The sequence below is a fragment of the Pithys albifrons genome, chromosome Z (assembly GCF_047495875.1).
Source record: "Pithys albifrons albifrons isolate INPA30051 chromosome Z, PitAlb_v1, whole genome shotgun sequence".
Classification (NCBI taxonomy): Eukaryota; Metazoa; Chordata; class Aves; order Passeriformes; family Thamnophilidae; genus Pithys; species Pithys albifrons.
Genome location: NC_092497.1, coordinates 24,735,597 through 24,757,292, shown reverse-complemented (window position 1 = coordinate 24,757,292; position 21,696 = coordinate 24,735,597). Strand labels below are relative to the sequence as shown.

The 21,696-nt window shown below is 41.6% G+C and overlaps 2 protein-coding genes across 4 annotated transcripts in view; both read left to right on the top strand.

Moving 5' to 3' along the window:
• The window catches only part of TENT2 (terminal nucleotidyltransferase 2), a 50,465-nt gene extending 38,689 nt beyond the window's left edge, over positions 1–11,776 (top strand). For all 3 annotated transcript variants that reach the window (XM_071580937.1, XM_071580939.1, XM_071580938.1), the window contains 3 exons: positions 2,238–2,329; positions 7,787–7,866; positions 9,722–11,776. In XM_071580937.1, coding sequence (XP_071437038.1) covers positions 2,238–2,329; positions 7,787–7,866; positions 9,722–9,796 — 247 coding nt within the window. In that variant the 3' untranslated portion in view covers positions 9,797–11,776. The remainder of the gene's footprint in view (positions 1–2,237; positions 2,330–7,786; positions 7,867–9,721) is intronic.
• A 2,174-nt stretch (positions 11,777–13,950) lies between these two features.
• CMYA5 (cardiomyopathy associated 5) overlaps positions 13,951–21,696 on the top strand; it is a 52,601-nt gene continuing 44,855 nt past the window's right edge. Inside the window, exon 1 of the mRNA XM_071580612.1 lies at positions 13,951–14,108. Coding sequence (XP_071436713.1) covers positions 13,951–14,108 — 158 coding nt within the window. The remainder of the gene's footprint in view (positions 14,109–21,696) is intronic.

The window sequence follows — 21,696 nt, the reverse complement described above, 5'->3', positions numbered from 1 at the left end:
TGATGTACTCAGCCCAGCTCCTCTGTCTTTGCATTATTCAAAAAGATTGATTCAGTCAGGAGATCACAAGAGTACATAACATCAGTACAGCTGGCAGAAAATTACCCAGATATTTCTAAGCCCCCTTTAGTCAGGACATACAGTGATGCATTGCTAGGGATTCAGGCATTTTTTGATAGAGCAGTTCCATGGTTTACAGACTCTTCAGGGTTGGAGGAGACCTTCAAGATCATCCTGGCATCACCATAAACGCTACTAAACCATATACCCAAGTGCCTCATCCAGACCCCTCTTGAACACTTTCAGAGCTGGTGACTCGCATCACTTCCTAGGGCAACATATTCCAATGCCTGATCACTCTTTTAGTGAATTTTTTTTCTAATATTTAATCTGAACCCCTCCTCCCACGGCGCTATTCAAGGTCATTTCCTCTTTTCCTTGAGACATGGAAGAAGAGACTAATGCCCAGACAATTACAACCTTCTTCCAGGTAGTTGTAGGCAGCAACAAGGTCCCCCCTGAGCCTCTTCTTCTCCAGTGTAAACAACCCCTTTTCCATCAGCTGCTTTTCATAGGATACGTTTTCTAGACCCTTCAAGAGCTTCATTGCCCTTATCTGGACACACCTAAGCACCCCAATGACTTTCTTGTAGTGAAGGGCCCAAAAATGATCATAAAACTTAAGCTGTGGCCTCACTAATGCCAAGTACAGGGAGACTATAGGTGTCCTGGTCCTGCTGGCCATGCTATTTCTGATACAAGCCAGGATGCCATTGGCATTCTTGGTCAACTGGGCACACTACTGGCTCATCTTCAGCCACTGTCAACAGTGCTCCCAGGTCCTTTTTTCTCTGGGTGGTTTTCCTGCCACTCCTTGCAGCAGCCTGTAGTGCTGCCTGCAGTTGTTGTGAGTTAAGGGCACTTCACCTTGTTCAGCGTTACGCAGTTGGCCTTGGCACATCTATCCAGCCTGTCCAGATTCCTCTGCAGAACCCTCTGCCCTTCAGCAAGTCAACATTCCCACCCTGTCACCTGTGAACTGTCTGAGGATGCACTCGATCCCCTCACCCAGATCATGCCCCAGTACTGGACGCTGGGGAACAACACCTTGTGACTGGCTGCCAGCTGCAGGTAACCTCTCTCTGCATCCCATTATCCATCTGTTTTTTCACCCGTGAGCAGTTCACTCATCCAAGCCACAAGCAGCTGGTTTCTCCAGGAGAATGCTGTGGGAAACAGTGTAAAAGACTTTATTTACTAAAGTCTTGATAGACAACTTCTGCAGCCCTTCCCTCCTCCACTGAGTAAGTTACTCTGTCATATAAGGAGATCTGGTTAATTGAGCAGGATCTGCCTTTCACAAACCCACGCTGGCTCTGTCCAATCTCCTGCATGTGCCACATGATGGCACTCAGGATGAGCTGCTCTGTTTAGTTAAAAGCAGCTGAAAACTGTCTGGGTAGGTAAGAACATAAAACTTAAAGTGGTTGTTTTAGCTTCCATTATGTTTGCCATATTGTTGTGCCAAGCATCATAAAGATGCTGGCACATCGTAAAGATTGCCCTATAGTTTGCCTGCTGTTCCTGTTTCAGTGTGATAATTTCCTACAGTTTTGTTATTGTAAAGTTATGTGCAAAAAGTGGTAGGGAGTTGTTGCACTTGTAAATCTAAAATGCAGCATTTACGAACTGTTGGTGCTTTCTGTTAATATATTCCTTGCACCAGGAATGCTGGCCTGTAAGCAAGCTGTCTCTACATGTCTTTATACTATTGAGTATTTTTTTCAGTGGAATGCAGTATGTGACTTCATCTGTACTTACTCCTTACATTCCTTTTCTCCCCACAGAAAATTGTAAAAGATTCAAGTCTATAATTTTTTTTGAATTTGGAAATAAACGGAGGTGTCAATATTCAGTTTGATGTTGTTAGTTGAAAAACTTACTCTGTTGTGAATATATGTTACTTATGAATACCCATGATGCTCTGTTTTGAAGATGCTTTTGGAATTAAACCTCTGTTTATGGAAAAATTTTTGTGTTTCCTACACAATTCCTTATCTATATGTCGTGAATTATGAAGATTAGACTGTGAAACTAAATTTTTCATTATTATTATTATAAGTGCAGTTACCTAGGATTATGACATAGCAATTTGACAATTTTTTTAAAATATAAACTGATTCCAGTAATTTAGAATTGAGTTAAAAATTTTTGCAAATTGTTTTCCTTTTTTCTAGTTGGAGCCATCAAATGATTTCAGTTCGCGAGGCCAAAGCTATTCCAAGACCTGATGGTACTGAATGGAGAAACAAATTTATTTGTGTAGAAGGTAAGATGTGAAGCTGCATTATCATTTTTAACTGTTAAGATAATACATAAATCTGTCAATTAGACTTTACCTTGGTTGTGTTTTGAAAAATATATTATGTGTCTGCATTATGTAGCAAGTGCAGTTTAACCAACATCAATAGTTTGGAAACAGTCCCATCAAAAACACTTGAGAAGGAAGCTTTAAGTTCTATAGTGTTTAAAAATAGTACTCCTGACCTTTTCTTCAAGAGCACTCGTTGCCCTGTTACTTTTGGAACAGGGCTTAGGACTTTGATAAGGAAGGGCCTTTATGCCAGTCATATGTGTTTTTCTGCCCCACAAAAATAGTTGTTCATTTTGTCAGGTTTGAACTTTTGAAAAACACACCAGATGCTTATTCAGATTACTTGCAAGGAATATTCCTTGTTCTAGAAATGCTCTGGTGTTGCAAGTCCTAGCAGTGACTAAGTTATGTGTATGTTGATCCTCTCGTGGCTACTATTTTTGATTGGCTTGTGAGTGTAGACTGTACAGCGACTGCACAATGCCTTCCAGAACCAGAGGGTACTCCCAAGGCTACCTTTTGGGGTTGTGTAGGTCTCAACCATCACAGTGCAGAACTGGGCAGTAGCACTGTTACGAGTAACCTGATCCATGTGCTTGTGGCTCTTTTCAACTGCCATGAGGAATGTATGTGGAGAAGGTAAGCAGTTAAGCATACATATGAGATGAAGCTTGCACTAGGGAAAGAGAAGATGTTAGACCGAGAGAAGGATTGAGATGTTAAGTGAATGAAAAGAGAAGCAGGGAAGGGACTGAGGAGGTGCTGTGTAACTGGAAACAGTTACCATACAGGGAGAGGTGGCCTGAGCCCTGGCTGCAACTTAGTGGAGGCTCTTACGATGCGGATATCAAGGGCTGAAGTTTCAGGATAAAAGAGGAGTAGAACTTGAACAGGAGCCAAATGGTATGGAAAGAATTGTTAGACACTGGAAAAATTTTGCTGCGGGAGGAGAGGTAATAAGGCAGAAGTCTGTGCCTGGACAGGCATTCCTGAAGATTGCTGAGAGTAGGTGTGCACCCATGTGTGTTTGTATGTAATTCTGTGCATTTCTGCTGCTCTGATTTCTGATTACCTGGTGGTGAAGTTGGTTATTCTGTGGCACAGAGCTTACCAACTTGGCTGTAATCATGTGAATGTCAGTGTGAAGCCACATGACAGCATTCATGTTCTTTGAATTTTTGGAATAATCAGTGAACAGTCATAGGAGGAAAAACCATGCTGAAATATGATTGCAAGCTCGACTTTATGGTCTCAGAGTAGAGAAATGTGAATTAGAGTATCTGCACAGCTGAAATGATTCAGCGTAGTGTAGTGAGGCATTGCCAAGGTTCTGGTCTGAATGTAGGAGGTGGGTCTGCTGGGCAACTGTGTCTGCTGCTGTCACATGATGCTGGTCTGCTGTGTTGCACGGGGCTTTGAGCTCTCAAGTGTGTTTCAAGGTCTCAAATTTTTTATGACATTACAAAGTGCTTGAATAATTCAGTTATGTTTCTGTCAGTTTGAAAAATAGGATATCATACAAAATAGGCACTCAAGATTTAATGGTCTTGATTGCATGCAACTTTTCCTTAAGAATGCATTTTCCATTTGAACTATTAAAAAAGCAGAATTATCTGTGGGTGGCATATCTGATTCCTTCCTGTTACAATGTGCTTCAAGACTTGGTGGAGTTTTTGCTTCTAAATTGGAAGGGAAAAATAAAATTTCCTGTTTCAAAGCAGGCTTCATGTTTATAACAGCTGTTAACAAAGTATGTGTACCTTGAGAAGATGATTTCATAAGCTAGCTAAACAAGTCAGCATGTTCTGGTTTCCAAATCTTTGTCAAATTTTCCAGTTAGTGGACTAAAATATTAGTAATTGATACTATTACATGTATTTTTAAATATCTTAAAAATATTTGTTTATAGATTACACAAGTCTATGCCTGCAGTTTTCCGTAAACCCACATTTAGCACTGTATTTAGACTTGCTCAAGCAAAATTCTGTTCTGTTTTGTTGTGGGTCTTGAGGCTGATTCTAGCTTGTATTTCTGCTGTTAGAAAAGTGGATATAGTAGAGGTGCTCTTTTCAGACAGTTTAAAATCTGACAGGCTTTTACTATTATGGGAATACAGAGATACAGAGAACACTGCTTTTAGATAATGTTTTGAACATTCCTTGTCAGAAATTCCAAATTGCTAGTGACTATCTAGTTTCAGTTTAAATCTTGTCTATATCGAGTAATATTATATACTTTCCTATTGAAAAAGATACAATCTGGAAAAGCTAGAAACATGACAGTTTTGTGAGATAATTAAATTGATAGTGATTTAGGGAAATTGAATCAGAAGCCGTCTAAGCTGCACCTGATTCAAGCTTTCAAGTCTTTCAGATCCGCATGTTGAAAATAATTCAAAAAAGAATTCCTCAGGACTTGGTTAGCACCAGTTTTGAAGTTTTGTGATTTCTTGTATTTTCTTTTGAAAATACGATCGCCTTTAGCCTTTCCCTCAAGCCTCAGTGTTAAAGCTGTGATACTTTTTTTTCTTAATGTTCTTATTTCTCTGTGTGGACAAAATAACTTCCAATGAACTCTCTCTGTCTTGATAGTTAGAAAATGTAGTGATGTAAAGAGTAGCTGATTGCAAAATTATTCCTGCTCTGCTCCAGGGAACGAGTTTGTCTTTTGACAGTTAGTAAATGTGCGGGAAGGATAAAGGAAGATGTGAGTCAGCTTTTATGACTAGAGTACCTTTTTTCCACTGATGGTTTCAGATGATACAGTTCTGCTCTTGTTGCTTTAAAATATAGGTGTATCTTGGTTCAACATAAAGTGCATAAAAGTCGCAGCATTAAAAAAGCAGTTACCATCATGTTTTAAGACAGTCAAAAGAAATTCTGTACTGCTTCATATAGTTAGGGACATGGAATTCTTAGTGGCACTAGATCACTCTGTCAAATTATGTGATGGATATTAGAGGATTATATGGCCTTTTATTTGATTGCGGGTGTTTGTTCCCATCTAAAGGTATGACACATTCTAAAATGTAATTAATCTGCCTGTAAATGTCCACTGGAAAACGGGTAGTTTGAAGAGAAGCCTTTTAGAAAACTGCCAAATAAAACATGTATTGCATGAAATAGTTTCTTTGTGAATTTAAATAGGTAGCAGAAATAAAAGCCTAATGCTGTGTAACATGTGCCAAATTTGTAATTCCAGTCTCTGTAATGGCATAAGCCCTTCTGGTGTTTGGTTAGTGCTTTATTTTACCATATGTCCCTAGCTGAATGAAAGTAATTTGTAACCAACTAGCTGATCTAGTGAATACCTCTGTGCTTCTGTGGCCCATAAGGACTGTCAGTGTGAAATAGATGAAATATACAATGTTACTTAAGGAGTTGTCTACTAACACAGAAAAGACTATAAAATCTGTTTTGTAGCTCATTGTAATACATAATTGCTGCATTATAATTTTTTAGTATCTGTTTCTTTAATGTTGGCAACCCTATCAGTACCAAGGAGTACTTTTTGATCTTGCAATTAAAACAAATTCCAAACTTATTACATGAATTATGTTAGGAAAAAAAGGAGGACAAACATCACACAGATTTCCAGTTGGTTACAAGGTAGAAGCCCTGAATTGTTACCTTATGAATGAATACTGCAAAATAGGTATAAAGTGATAAAATGTATTTCTACAGCAATTGATATATCTTACATAAAAAGTTATAGTAAATATTTTCCTTTATTCTCAGTATTTCACTGGGAACCTGTCAAATGAGAGGAATATAGATAGAACAGGTCCAAGAGGCTCATGTGTAGTAAGTTTCAAAAATCTTATTGTGGTATGAATACCATATTCTGGTATGTTATCACAAACCATGGAGCTGTAACAAATAGTAACTGGTGCATAAATTCAGCACAATCATAGTATGCTTCAGTAGATAATAATAACCTGACTTTATTATGGATTAAATATCATTAGAGCATTCAAAGAATCATAGAATAGTTTAGGTTTTAAGGTACCTTAAAAATGATCTCTTTCCAACCCCCTACAAAATAGCAAGCTTCTTATACAAAAGAGAGACAATTAAAAACGGAATATAACACATATGTACACAAATGTGGAAAAAACAACAAACACTGAGTCGTCCACTCAAACAGCACAGACCTTCACCACCTCAGCCCACAAAAACACCCCAACAAATTCCTCCCAAAGGATACCCAGCAAGAGAGGAGAAAATCAAGGACAAAATTAAAAAAAAGTACTTCCCAAACCAAACAGCTGTGAAGTGGTGATGAGACCAAACACCACCAGCAATGGTGATAGCAGGTCCGCTCAGCACCCAGCCATGAAGGGGAAAGAGAGCTAGGCACCTCCTACACCTTCATTTATACTTGATTTGACATCAAAATGTTAGGAAATATTTCTTTGATTGCTTAAGTCAGGTGATGCTTGTCCCCTCTAATCTAGGTAAGGGTATCTGGGCTTGCTAAACTGAGACCTAGCTAAAACTAAGGCCAAAATTACCACACCCCTTGTCCTATCAACACATGCCCTTGTGAAAAGTCCCTCTCCACTTCTTTTGTAGGCCCCTTTTAGGTACTCAAAGGTACTGTAAGAACTCTCCAGAGCCTTCTCCAGGTTGAACAACCTCAATTCTCTGTCTTTCCTCACTCTGAAAGTGCTCCAACCCTCTAATCATTCTTCTGTCCCTCCTCTGGACCTGCTTCAACAGTCCATGTCTTCCTTATGCTGAGTACCCAAGAGCTGGATGCAGCACTCCAGGTGGTCTCATGAGAGCAGAGTAGAGGAGCAGAATCACGGAGTCGCCTCCCTTGACCTGCTGGCCACACTGCTTTTGATGCAGCCCAGGACGACACTTTTGGCTTTTGGAGCTGCAAGCGCACTTTGTTGGGTTATGTCCAGCCTCTCATCCACAAGAATCCTCAAGTCCTTCTTGGCAGGGCTTCTTTTGATCACTTCTCCCAGTCTGTACTCCTGTCTGGAGTTGCCCTGACCCAGGTGCAGCACTTGCACTTGGTGAACTTCCTGAGATCCTCATGGGCCCACTTCTCAAGTTTGTCAAGGTTCCTCTCGATAGCGTCCTGTGCTTATGTTTTGTCAACTGCACAACTCAGCTTTGTATCCTCTGCAAACTTCCTGAGAATGCACTGCATTAAGGGCATTCAGAGCATTCAGGGGCTGGGGCTTTATTTGCTTGTCTATTTGTTTTGTTTTTTCTTTTGCTTTGTTAAATGTTGTGTAGAAAGAAAGTTTGAGAATCAAAGTGGAGTTGGCTATTCTAAACACTCTTGGAAAGCAATGATATGTTGACCCTACTGTGTTTTGTCTGGTTATTTGCTTAGTGGATACAGCCTAGCTCTAGATTTTTTCAACACTTCTAATGTTTGTGTTTGATCTTGCAGAGCCCTTTGATGGGACAAATACTGCTAGAGCTGTACATGAGAAACAGAAGTTCGATATCATCAGAGGTGAATTTTCACAGGTAAAAAATACACCTCATTTAATTTCTCCAGTCACTTTGGTTTTCAAGATAGTTATACAAATTCTACTCATTAAACCTTCTTGTTTCTGATGTTTTATGCTTTGCACTACATAAATAATAGAAATGTAGGGGTTTTTAAAATTTTGGAAAATTATTTCAAAACAGTATTTACTAATGTCTGCCATTAAGCACCAGGCTTAAGTTGAAGTGGTTACTCACAATAATAAATTCTTTGTCTTAGATTTTTTTGTATATACAAAATTCTAATGATTAATGATTAATAGCTTTAGAATTACAGCTTTGTCTTCATTCATTGTTTATTCCTACATGAATTTGACTGGTAATAGACAATGTTTATACTTTTTACTATTCTATTTTTAATAAATATCACCAGCAAAATGATGGAGTTTTGCTGATTTTTGGCAACTTAGTTATATTGGTACTTTTCTTTAGGGAAACCACACTCATAATTTTAGAATGTGAGTAGTTCTAACTGGAGCTTTCACTGTCCCAGTCAGGGGAGGAAAAGACACTTTTAAACAAGAAAATATTTCAGCCTTGGTTAATGAAAATCTTTGCTACCAACTCTGTTTTGTATTTGTCTCCTATCATAGGCACTGATTTTGGAATTGCAACACTGGGTTCTCAGAAATCTCAATTTTCTGAGATCTCTGATTATTTAAAATGTGGTTATGACTAGGAGTTAGTGAACAGAAATGGCTTCCAGCTTTAACCAGCTAAGGCTCCCCTGTTACCCTTTTCTTGGAGGCTCATGTTTACCCCAGTTATTCAAGTCCTTAAATATCTTGAAGGCTCTGCAGCAAAAAGTAATTCTATGCTAGATACTTGTAATACACCAAATGCTTCAAGAGGTTACCTTAGAAAAGGCAACCTTTCCTTTGTAATTCTGTTCAGAAAGGTCTGTTAGTTTTCTTCTGTTTAGCCATGTTAGCTTACAAAGTACTGTTCACATACTTGTACATAAAAAAGTTGATTTTTTTAATCTGCTGAAGTCATGTTTCCAAAGTAGTTTGGGCTCTCACTGTTCTGTGAAATCAGAGTAAAACTTCTCAAGTTCTGAGTTAACAAAATTTTTTTCAAACCTGTGTGGTTTTCTGAAAAGTATGAAAGCAGCAGTTTGATCATACCTGTCTGGAAGCCATCTACTTAGAGTGATACAGCCCTGAAAAAATTTCCTCTTACTAGGTACCATAAGAATAGCAGTTGTTCTAAAGTGCAAGTACTATATCTTGTACTATTTTTTAAGAAGCTTAAGGAATCTGTTTTGCCCTTGAGAGATTATTCTTCCTCTGGTTTTTACTAGACATGGGGGTTTAAATGAATTGTGTGTAAAGACAGGAGAGTCGCTGCAGTTCTTTGTAGGCTCATGGCCTGACAGATGTCTTGGAATTCACACTAGAATACAGAAGAAAGTTGAAATAACCTGTTTTGAAGACACAACTACGTTTTGGAAATGACAGTGTATAACATGGTTTGTCAGGAATCTTGATGTATATGTTTGAGACAATTATTTTGAAGTTAGAGTACCAGTGTAACACTTGAATATTGTTAACATCTGTGTCTCCACAAATCCACTCTATTCTTGAAAGGCTCTACCCTCCTTGTTAGTTTATAGTTTTGTGTACCTTTTGGCTTTTTCTTCCCTTTAAAAAACCACCACAACCCACCTAACCAATTAAAAAACAACCCACAAACTCTTTTTTCAAGAACGAGAAAAATATCTGCCTTGCTTTTGTAGATCTGTGATACTTACTGCTTATAATGGTATCTAAGTTTAATGCCAAGGATTATTTAAATAGTCCTTTTTTTAAAACTTTGTACTTTTTTTCCCCAGGCTTGGCGACTATTACGAGACAAGAAAGACCTGAACTGTATATTACCCTTAAGAGCAAACAAACAGAAAAGATAACCAACTTCTTTCACTTTCTTTTTTTTTTTGGATCCTGCTGAAACAAAGAACATTATCAAAATCAGGAGGCATCTACCCCATGGTTCTTTATGACCTGTTTTTCTCTACAAACTTTTGTTAAAGAAATGTTATTATAAGGATGTGGCCTATTTTATTACCAACATTTGTTAATACAGCTGTTCATTCAAAGGTATGTTTTCTGAAAATGCTTGCATTGCTGACTTCTAGAAGAAACTCACAGCAAACAAGAAGATTAAATCAATTTCAGGGAAAGTATGGGGATATATTAACTTCTTGTTTGCATGATCTTTGTAGCTATTAATTTTGACAGATTTAACAATGAAATCCAGACATTCAAAGTTAATCAATGTACAAATCTGACTACATCCTTAAGGCACTGTGCACAATATCCTCTTCTTGATTAACAGCCTGTGCTTTACATCTGCTTAATTTTGGTAAGCACTTTTGTTCAACTTGACACTTTACAGTTTTATTTCACTTGTAATAACAAGTGAGTGTTTATGAAAATGAAACTAGGTTATACTTGGTAGTGTTCTGGATATCAAGAACTGTAATCTAAACTGGAATTTTCAAGCAACAGTTCTACTACAAAGAAGTTGAAATAAAAAAAAACTCAATCCTATATACATAAATGCTACAGGGTAGGCAAGAAAAATTATAGTTCTTCCTTTTATGTATTTGAAGTAGTAGTTGTGTCTGCTTTGGAGAAAAAGACCAAATCAAAATCAAAACACCTCACAACCATACCAGTGCTACAATAAACTGGGCTTCTCTTTTGATTTTGTCTAAATGTTTGTAAATTGGTCAGCCACTGTAAATGAATTTAAATAAGTAATATTGAAAACTTGAGCTCTTCCAAAAATATTGCATACCCTTTCTTACACCTGCTGTGGCACAATTTCTGCCTCTCATATATTTGCTATTGGAGACTAATTAATTGTTAAAACTGTACTTACAACTGATGTCAAATTTGTACTTATATTTTTTTTAAGTTAATATTCTTGGATGGTGTCCAGTGAAACAAAAGTTTATGTATGAAAGATGCAGGTTATTTTTCCAATTTATGTTATTTTGTACTGCATATTTAAAATATTTCCCAAAATTAAGTACAATAGGAAAGGCCTGGTAAAGTAGGGCCCATTTTTGCAATTCATAGACATCTTTTCTGGCTATTCTGCAGTGCGTCTGTGAACAGGTAAATTTTGATGTATTGCATTCTCTAACAATGGTGCAAAAACCCTTATAACTGCTAAATAACAAGCATTATCTCTTCTTGTGCAAACTTTTAAATTCCAGTTTATTTTGAAGTTCTAGAAACTGTAAATTATTTGTGTGATGTGAGATCACTTCCTTCACACTTCATCATGGTCTGGTCTGTATAGGATTTTGGCTTGCTTTTTAAAACACTTCCCTTCTGCAATGTGAACAGTCTTGCAGTTTTAATCTGACTCTAGCAGTCCGCTGAAATGTTCTCCCTCCATGTGTATGTTGGCCCTCACTGCCATTCCTCTCTAAGATGGTAGCCTTGGATCTCAGTGAAACACTCACATTGATCCGTTTTATGTAAGATTGAAGCACTAGATACCACAAAATAAATGCTTTGGGAGAATGGGTAGGAACAGACCTTTAGCTTTGGATTCAGTTCTCCATAGTCTGAAGCTGTTCAGAGGTTTAATCTCTCTCTCAGTTTTCATCTCCTCTGGGTAAGTATCCAAAGTCAGAAATCAGCTAATGGATATAATAAATTTTAGCATTAGAGTGAAGTTTTCCCTTCTCCTCAGCTGAAAAAAAACCCTTCACCCACTTATCCCCTGACATACACCCTAGCAGAAATAGTTCTTTTCTGAGAGATCTTTGGTAAACAGTGTTTTTCATGGCTGACCAAGGTTTCACTGTGTGGGCAGGATGCTGTCTTCTCTGGGATTTGTTACTGCCTCAAAATAAAAATGCTTTAGTTCACCTCTTTATTATTTTAGGACTATTCTTGGCTACTCATTTTGGCATTGGGTTTGCTTGTCTTTTCTCACCTTATGTGTCAGAAACAACTAGTGTCTTCTCTAGGATTTTAAGAGCTCTCTTTAGTCCTCCAGGAGTGCTTTTAATTAACAGGCTCAGAAGTGCACAGGAGGACCAAATGTTAGCAAGAGCTTCTCATTCAGTGACAGTAATGCAAAGCCAGCAAAGGTGGTAAATTGTGAAACTTGAAGTTTCTCTTCTAGCTCTTGCTCCCACTTCTTCTAACATGTTAATGGGTCTCTCAGTACCTTAAGGTGTTCTGACAGTATAAAGGGTTATTTTTTAAAAATCCCTTACAAAGAAATCAATATAAATCAATTTTAAGACTCACATTGCAGGGTGAAGTGATTATTTGAGAGAAATGGGCAGCCATGATAAAAGGATATAAGATGATTTGTGGAAAACCTGAAGTTAGCATCTGTGAATATCATCCCAAATGCTTATTTGGAACCCATACTTTATTTATACTTGGGACACTGGACTCAATTCATAGTATATTTGGTGTTAAATTTAGGCCCATCAGAGAATGTCACTCTTGGTTTATTGGACTCCACTTGCACTGCATTGTCTTGTTCTCTGCAATCCTTTTGTGTTCTGATAAAAGTCTTTCCCTTGTTGATTTTGCAGAGTATGATGCTTGTAGGAAGAGCACTATTTTCTTCAGTTTACAGGTCAAATTAACTTGTGAGAAGTACAAAAGGGAAAGCAGCAGGTCTGGAAATTATTTGAAGGGATTCTGGTAAAAGGGTACTCACCTTTCTCTTACTGTGCTGAAGACTGAATCAGAACTTGTGCAATATATGTATGCTTCATTGTAAGCATTTCTAGAAGACTTGTAATGCTCTTGCCTCCCACGTGTAAAGAATGTGAAGTACTCTAAATTTCATTGTGCTGTGTACACTGTCTGTGCTTATGATAAAATGTAGAGTTTAATTTAGTTTAATATCTGTTTCAAATACACTTTTTCAAAAAATTACATTCTCCCCTTGTAAATTGCATATGTCAGTGGACAGGTCAAGAGCAGAAAAGTTTGACCTGGACATACTGTTTTGAAATGTCAGGAGTATTTTAGTATAGCTTTGCAGAGACAACTTGTACTCAGAAATACCTGGTTGGGGGTTTCTAAATTTACAATACAAGGAAGACTGATTTATAACTGGCTATTTATTTGAAGAACAATGAATTAAAAATGGAGGGGGGAGGTACTAGGCTTATGGTGTGTATACAGTTGTGTATGCTTGAGAAACCTTGGAAGTTCTTTATTTAGAATCAGAGATGCTTTTCCTCCTCTTCTGAAAATATATATTTTTTTAAAATAAAATAATTAATGTGGCTTGTACAGGCTGGAAATATTTCCATTTTGTCTGTGAAAAGCACTGTATTTTGTGTGAAATGCAGGATTATAAAGGATAAATGTGACTTAAGCTAAACTCTGCACAGTAGTGTAGTTTGTCTTTTTTTTAAATTAAAATTGGTTCAAGTCCACTCAAAGAGGGAATTTCTAATGTCCTGTGATTAAACACATTGACAGATTTGGGGTTTAAATACATTCCTTGTGTATGGTTAAATGCCATAGTGCATCTGATACCTCTTATGGTACGATAGTAAATATTAAATGCTTGTGTCTGAGGCTTATCCACTAGTTACTGTATTTGACCTTTCTAGCTCAAATTTGAGGCACTGGGTGTGCACAAGGGTGGAACTTGCTGAATGCACCTATTCTTGGGGCAACAGGAAAACTCTCCATCTGCTTCATCTGTGCTGTCCTCCCCAGCTGTGCCAGAGGTGGCTTGGGAAGGTCTGGCCCTCCTCCCTGCTGCTCCCTGGCTGCCCCATCTGCTCTACTAGCAGCTCTGGCAGCAGTGGGCAGGTGAAGGGGGCGAGCAGCTGGAGGGATGGCCACTGGGTTTGGCCGCGTGTCCTGGCACCCGGTTGGTGCTATGGCCCAGGGTAGGAAGAGCAGCGACTCTGCGCTGTAACTTGGCTGCTTTCTATTTAAAGACTGCCCTGAGTCAGGAGAAGTGAGTGCCACTGGGGATGACAGTTGCTTCAGGCAGCCCTGGGGAGGACAGGGTTGAGGGTAAAAATCACCGGCAAGGGCCTGAGCTGGGAGGGGAATGGAGGGTTCCTGTGGCACTGAGCGTGATAGGGCATCTGAGACCTCATCCTTCATAGGAGATGAAGAAGAGGAAGAAGAGGAGGAGGAGGAGGAGGAAGAAGAAGAGGAGGAAGAGGAGGCTGTGGACCCAGAGGAAGCAGAGGAGCTGACTAACAGGTACTGTTTCCCCCGAGACTCACAGCCTCTGGGGGAGCTGGCAGCACCACCTCAAAGCACCAGCTGCAGAGGATGCCAGGATTGGAGTCCTGTAGTGGCTTTGCTGATTTTTCCCTTTCCCTTAAACAATTGCCACAGATTTAAAAAAAAAAAAGGAGAGGGGAGCTGTAATATTTCTTTTTTTCAGATGAGTATGGCTGTAATTAAGTTTTGTGCAGTAAGCGCCTACCCCGAGTTCCCTGAAAGCTTTTCTATTTAAAGATCCTCTGATATGCCAACTCAAGTGGCATCTCCTTCCACTCCTCCCTCTTTGGCTGACTCTTTGTCACATATGGATCTTAAATGCTCTGCAGATATGCTTGTCAGGAAGAAAATGCTCAAAGATTATAATGGTGCATTACAATTTGTTCCTTTTTATGGCCGTTTCTTCCTTCCCACTTGTCCCTCCCTCTTCGATCTCTCCTTTCCTAAAAAAGGAAACTTGCACATACTTGCCACAGCCAGTCATGATTTGTGTGGCTGATTTTTGTAGTGAAATAGGAAATATTCTATCACTTCGAGGTTGGGATTTTTTAATACTTTTGGGGGGAGTGGGTTAATACTTTGGGGGTTTTTTTAAATAAATCTTGCACTGAAGCAATTTGTTTTCCTAATATTGCTCTGTACCATCAGGAAAATAATGAGCAAGGCAGTGGCCCAGTGTCCTGTGCAGGATGTGGAGACCTCTGCAACCAATCCATGCAGGCAGAGTCCTCTGGCTGTGCCAGCACAGTTGATTTCATAAAGAGACCATGAGGCCTGAGAGTCCCCTGGCACATAACAGGTCTCAAGATTTCTTTCTTTTCTCAAGTAGAGTCCATCAGTTTTGAGTAGATTCTTCAGGAAGAACCCATTTCTTAAGAAATATGTCATATAGTTCCTCAGTGCTGTGCAACCATTCTGCATTTACCACCACTCTTTGTGTATCACAGTTCAAAGTGCTTTCTGATATTCTTGATGGTCACTGGGAGAAAAAATACAGCAGAGTTGAGGAACTCTGCAGCTTCACCCACCTGAAGTGCTGCAGGAATGAAAGTCAAAAAGGGAAATGTCCAGAATTATAGGAAAACCTCCTTGCATGGGGAGTAGAGAACTAGTTTTACTTACAGGGGAGACACCCTGGTGTATAATGCTGCTTTACTCCCAAGGGAGGTGTTCACTCTTCAGTCCCATACTGCCAGACAGAGTGGCTATGTGCTGATAAACACTACTTGCACTTGGCTGTAGCCCTGCGGGAAAATGGCTGAAGCCAGTGGAGGACTCACTTCAGACAGCTAAAACAAGAGGAGATGATTTTTTGTGGAATCTGCAACTAAATGGCTAATAATAAAACTCAAATTTTAAAACAGAGGTAGGAATGGCTGAAAAGGGAGAGAATTCTGTGTAGTCTTGGAGCTATTTACTATTTGTGCTGGAAGAATGACTTCCCCATAGGTGCCTGTTAGCCTCATTAGTTGGATCTTGCTTCTGACTGGCAGCCTCTCCAATGCAAACTTGGGTATTGCATCTCACCACTTACTGAAATCACAGCAAACATTCCCTTTAGCTCCATTGTTTAAATACAGCGGAGTTTTATCCTTAAATGTCTTACTATAAAAAAGGTCAATCTACCAGTGCAGATTTTAGCAGCTATGCTAAGTAGTAACTGAGCATATTTAAATCTATGTGGTGAGTTTAACTAGGTTCAAGAAGATGTAAAGTTTTGGGTTAGGCACAGATGTGGTAACTGCACCAAGTCCTCAGCAATAGCTTAGACAAATTAAGCAGAACTGACTCTTTATCTGCTTAGACTTTGGCACAAATGTCAGCAGGGCTGTCAAATTTCAGGCCTCCCCCCATGCTGAGTGCCCGGACAGAGCTCTTGGCAAGAACAGCCAGGTCAGCCCCTGGGACATACTTACTGGGACATACTTACTCAGGCTGAAGGCTAATTATTTGTTGACAAACAAGTTTTCAAGCCCCCATTGCAGAACAGGTTTTTTGTGTCCTGGTGCTTTGGAAAGGTAGCTTAGAGAAGGTGTAAGTAATACGCAAACTTGGCTGAAGACAGCCTGACCAGGACTCTGGTGTCATCAATTTATTTTTAACAACCCCATGTTCTCTGTTGTTTCTGCCTGCCTTCTCTGCATGCAGTTGAACAGCATCTGGTTATGCAATGTCTCAGTCAGCAAGAAAGTCCCCACTGGCTCCTATTTCTGCCTTTCAAACACATTAGATAGCCTTACACCTCTTTTAGACGAGTTGTGCAGCAAGATGGCTGGTCCAAGGTCAGGAAGGACCTGTGTGAAAGGAGCAGATCTTGTTTTCCTCTGGGACACCAGCCCCTGAGCCCTGACCAAATGGTTCCACTTCCACACTGCAGCAGCTGCAGCAAATAAAATCCAAAAAGCTGCAAGAGAATTTATGACCTAACTCAAAATTATGATGCATGAACATAAAAGGCAGAGAATTTGGGTTTCACATCTTTATTATCCTTTCTAATGTAATGTTTAAATACTTTCATTTCCTGGTGCAGGTTTTTATACAAGTAATGAGACTAACATGCAGCATCAGAACCTATTAAAAAGATGGGATAAGGACCTCATGTCCTTGTCAGCATAAATAACCCATTGATTTGCACAGGGTTCATGCAATATTTTCCTGCCTTTGGGTATTTTACTATCTGAGCTACATAGATCTAGAAACAGAATTCATCTGCTGTGATCCATCTATATAATTAATTATCTAATCAGGGGGAATATTTTGAAAGTGTGTATTGAGTGCCTTGAGGTAAGCATGACTGTTAAGAGGCTTTCATTTTTGTGTTGGTGAGAATTAAGTCTTAACTATAAGACAAATGTTTACTGTTTAACTGGTTTACATACCTGCTAGAATATCTGTGTCTCTAACAACTACATGATGGGTGAGCTGTTCTGACACAGCTCTGTCTCTCAAGACTATTCTCAGCTGATTTTGTTTTGCAATGTGAAGGTCTCTGGTTTCTAGATGTGTACAAAGTTTACATAAAAATGGCTCTACAGCCAATTTACAAGTTTTCAGATAGCTTGTTTGCCTGGAATAGGTATGGGGTTTATTTTATCTGCTCTTTAGTGGTGACCTATAACCAGTAGATGGAGAGAAAGTCCTGAAGTTCTGCAATTGTTTGTAGGTTTTGTTGTCATTTGGTATGTTTGGGTTTTCTTGGTTTGGTTTTTTTTTTTTTGTTTTAAATGAAGCAGTCCTTCCACGAGATTAGAGGTGTATAAGCTTTAGAGCCAGATCTAGTTTGGAATGATTGGTGAAAATGGGTAGAAGGGGAAGCAGAACAGACAACGGCTTTGCCTGCCATGTGGGGGATACTGCAGCATCTCGTAAAGCAGAAGAGTGGAATGCTAGCAAATGGGATGGTAGGAAGGAAGGGATGGTAAGGGGAGTGCTGGGGGTTTGTCTTTCCAAGAAAAGGTTTACCACACCCTGCTCAAAGCAGAGAAAGATGTGGGGAAAAGGTGTGTGTTTTAGTTTCCTGGATGGGGCAGCACCTGCCCTGGCCCAGGACAGAAGGGGCTGGCAGGGCCATTTTCTTGCTGCATGGAGCAGGCGCATGGATAGGGAAGGTGAGAGCGATAGGCAGCAGAGCTGTGCAAGCCATCTCAAACATGCCAGGGTACAGGCTTGAGCTGAAGGTCACTGATTGCAGCTGAGTGGGGCAAAATGCTGAGGTGGGGGCACAGCATATGGGAGTGGTGCAGTCAACAGCCCCACCACACACCCTGGCCTCTGCTGTCTCCTGCAACTGGGCACTCACTCCTTATTCGAGTTCTCTTCAGCCTTTTGGATAGTATCAACTGAGTCCTTAATAAAGGTCTGCATTGTAGTGAGGATCTAAAATATGTGCTGGTTTAAAGGCAAACCAGCAGGGGAAATGAACTCACCATGAGAGCGATTATAAGTCAGAGCTAAAATTTAATAATAATCTTACAATAACAACACTGACACAAAAGGGAAATTGCTTTCAACTCACAAAACCCCAGCAGTATAACCCAGTGTCCTGGGGCACAAACTCAAGGAGGTTTGTTTGCCCTTGTGCTGAGACCCCTGTGGTTCCCCCAAGTCCAGAGCAAAAGGAAAAGAAAAACCTGTTGGTGCAGGCGAGGGCTGTGGTCTGGGCGCGAGCGGGGATCTCCTCCTGTTGAGGTCCTGCTGCTCCTCTGGATCCGACAAGAAGTTCCCGAGGTCTTCTTACCCACCACTTATGTACCCTCAGGGAGCACCCAGTCCCTCCCCCTGGGCGGGGACTCACACAATGCGTGATTAACTCTGGGAGCCAGGGGGTATTGAACTGTTGATGGCCCCTTAGCAGCTGCGCCCCCCCTCAGGCTGGGTGTGAAGGTGATAATGGCTCCCTGGGCAGCTGCTGCTAATGGCCCATTAACCTTGGGGAATGAATAGAGGGGGTAGAATGCACAGCTTTGATCACCCCCACACAGGGTTAGCTGGTCCCTCCTGCTGAACTAGGACATTATCCACCCCTTATTCTACTCTATCTAGTCATTCCCAAATTAATCCCCTTTTTACCTATACATATATATATACATATATACAATGAAACATTACAAACTCTTCTCACTCAAAATTAGGTCCCCTTGTGGTACACAACGTGTTTCTCCATCTTTTTGCATTACCCACCAAGTGCAACCAGGTCCTTGAGCAAAGACAATCCCTCGGATGGGTTTGCCTTTGTTTGAGGTGGGACTCACCCAAACAGTCTTTCCTAACATACCTCTCATATGGACCACAGGGACTTTATCTCCATCTACAGTATTCAAGAGTTCTGATTGGGCAGGGCCAGCTCGATTGATGGAGCCCCGGGTGTTGACCAACCAGGTGGCCTTTGCCAAATGCAGCTCCCAGTGTTTGAAAGTTCCCCCACCCAACGCCTTCAAGGTTGTTTTCAGCAGTCCATTACATCGCTCAACTTTCCCGGCAGCTGGAGCATGGTAGGGGATATGATACACCCACTCAATGCCGTGCTCTCTGGCCCAGGTGTCTATTAGGCTGTTCTTGAAGTGGGTGCCATTGTCAGACTCTATTCTTTCTGGTGTGCCGTATCTCCACAGGACTTGTTTTTCAAGGCCCAGGATGGTATTCCGGGCAGTGGCGTGAGATACGGGGTATGTCTCCAGCCATCCAGTGGTTGCCTCTACCATGGTCAGCACGTAGCGTTTGCCTTGGCGTGTTTGGGGAAGTGTGATGTAGTCAACTTGCCAGGCTTCCCCATACCTGTATTTCGACCACCGTCCACCATACCATAGAGGCTTCACCCACTTGGCCTGCTTGGTGGCAGCACATGTGTCACAGTCATGGATAACCTGTGAGACACTGTCCATGGTTAGATCCACCCCTCGGTCACGAGCCCATCTGTATGTCGCATCTCTGCCCTGATGACCAGAGGCATCATGGGCCCATCGAGCTAGAAACAATTCACCTTTATGCTGCCAATCCAGATCTACCTGAGAGACTTCAATCCTGGCAGCTCGATCCACCTGCTCGTTGTTACGATGCTCCTCATTAGCCTGGCTCTTGGGTACATGAGCATCTGCATGACGGACCTTCACACTCAGCTTCTCTACCCGGGCAGCGATGTCCTGCCACATCTCAGCCGCCCAGATGGGTTTCCCTTTGCGCTGCCAGCCGGTCTTTCTCCAGCGCTCCAGCCATCCCCACAGAGCATTGGCCACCATCCACGAGTCAGTGTAAAGGTAGAGTCTTGGCCACTTCTCTCGTTCAGCGATATCCAAAGCCAGCTGAACAGCTTTCAGCTCTGCAACCTGACTTGATCCACCTTGTCCTTCAGTCCCTTCTGCAACTCGACGTGTAGGACTCCATACAGCTGCTTTCCATTTCCGGCTTGTCCCTACAATGCGGCAAGAGCCATCTGTGAAGAGAGCATATCGCTTCTCCTCTTCTGGTAGCGGGTTATATGGTGGGGCCTCCTCAGCTCGTATCACCTGCTCCTCTTCTTCTTCAGAGGACAATCCGAAACTCTCACCTTCCGGCCAGTTAGTGATGATTTCCAAAATCCCAGGGCGATTAGGATTCCCTATCCGGGTTCGCTGCATGATCAGAGCGATCCACTTACTCTATGTGGCATCAGTGGCGTGATGGGTAGAAGGAGCTTTTCCTTTGGACATCCAGCCCAACACTGGTAGTCGGGGTGCCAGGATGAGCTGTGCCTCAGTGCCAATCACTTCTGAGGCGGCTCGAACTCCTTCATAAGCTGCCAGGATCTCTTTCTCAGTTGGGGTGTAGCTGGCCTCAGATCCTTTGTATCCCCGACTCCAGAATCCCAGCGGTTGTCCTCGAGTCTCCCCAGGTACTTTCTGCCAGAGGCTCCAGGATGGGCCATTCTCCCCGGCTGCAGTGTAGAGCACATTCTTCACATCCTGTCCTGTCCTGACTGGCCCAAGGGCTACTGCATGGGTAATCTCCTGTTTAATCTGCTCAAAGGCTTGTTGTTGTTCAGGGCCCCACTGGAAATCATTTTTCTTCTGTGTCACAAGGTAGAGAGGGCTTACAATCTGACTGTACTCAGGGATATGCATCCTCCAAAAGCCCACGGCACCTAGGAAAGCCTGAGTTTCCTTCTTGCTGGTCAGTGGGGACATAGCTGCTATTTTGTTGATCACCTCTGTTGGAATCTGACGACGCCCGTCTTGCCACTTCACTCCTAGGAACTGAATTTCCTGAGCAGGTCCCTTGACCTTACTTCGTTTAATGGCAAAACCAGCTCTTAGGAGAATCTGGATTATCTTCTTTCCTTTCACAAAAACTTCCCCTGCTGTGTTCCCCCATACAATGATATCATCGATGTACTGTAGATGTTCTGGAGCCTCACCCTTTTCCAATGCAGTCTGGATCAGTCCATGGCAAATGGTGGGACTGTGTTTCCACCCCTGGGGCAGTCGATTCCAGGTGTACTGCACCCCCTTCCAGGTGAAAGCGAACTGCGGCCTGCACTCTGCTGCCAACGGAATGGAGAAAAAGGCATTGGCAATGTCGATGGTGGCATACCACTTGGCTGCCTTGGACTCCAGCTCATACTGAAGCTCCAGCATGTCCGGCACAGCGGCACTCAGGGGGGGTGTGACCTCATTGAGACCACGGTAATCCACCGTCAGCCTCCACTCTCCACTGGACTTTCGTACTGGCCATATGGGGCTATTAAAGGGTGAGTGAGTCTTGCTGACCACCCCTTGGCTCTCCAGCTCACAAATCATCTTGTGTATGGGGGTCACAGAGTCTCGGTCGGTGCGGTATTGCCAACGGTGCACTGTGGCTGTGGCCAGCGGTACCAATTGTTCTTCAACTTTCAGCAGTCCCACAGCAGAAGGGTCCTCTGAGAGGCCAGGCAAGGTGCTCAGCTGTCTGATTTCCTCTGTCTCCACAGCAGCTATGCCAAAGGCCCAACGCAGTCCCTTTGGGTCTTTGAAATATCCATTCCTCAGGTAGTCTATGCCAAGGATACATGGGGCTTCTAGACCAGTCACAATGGGGTGTCTATGCCATTCCT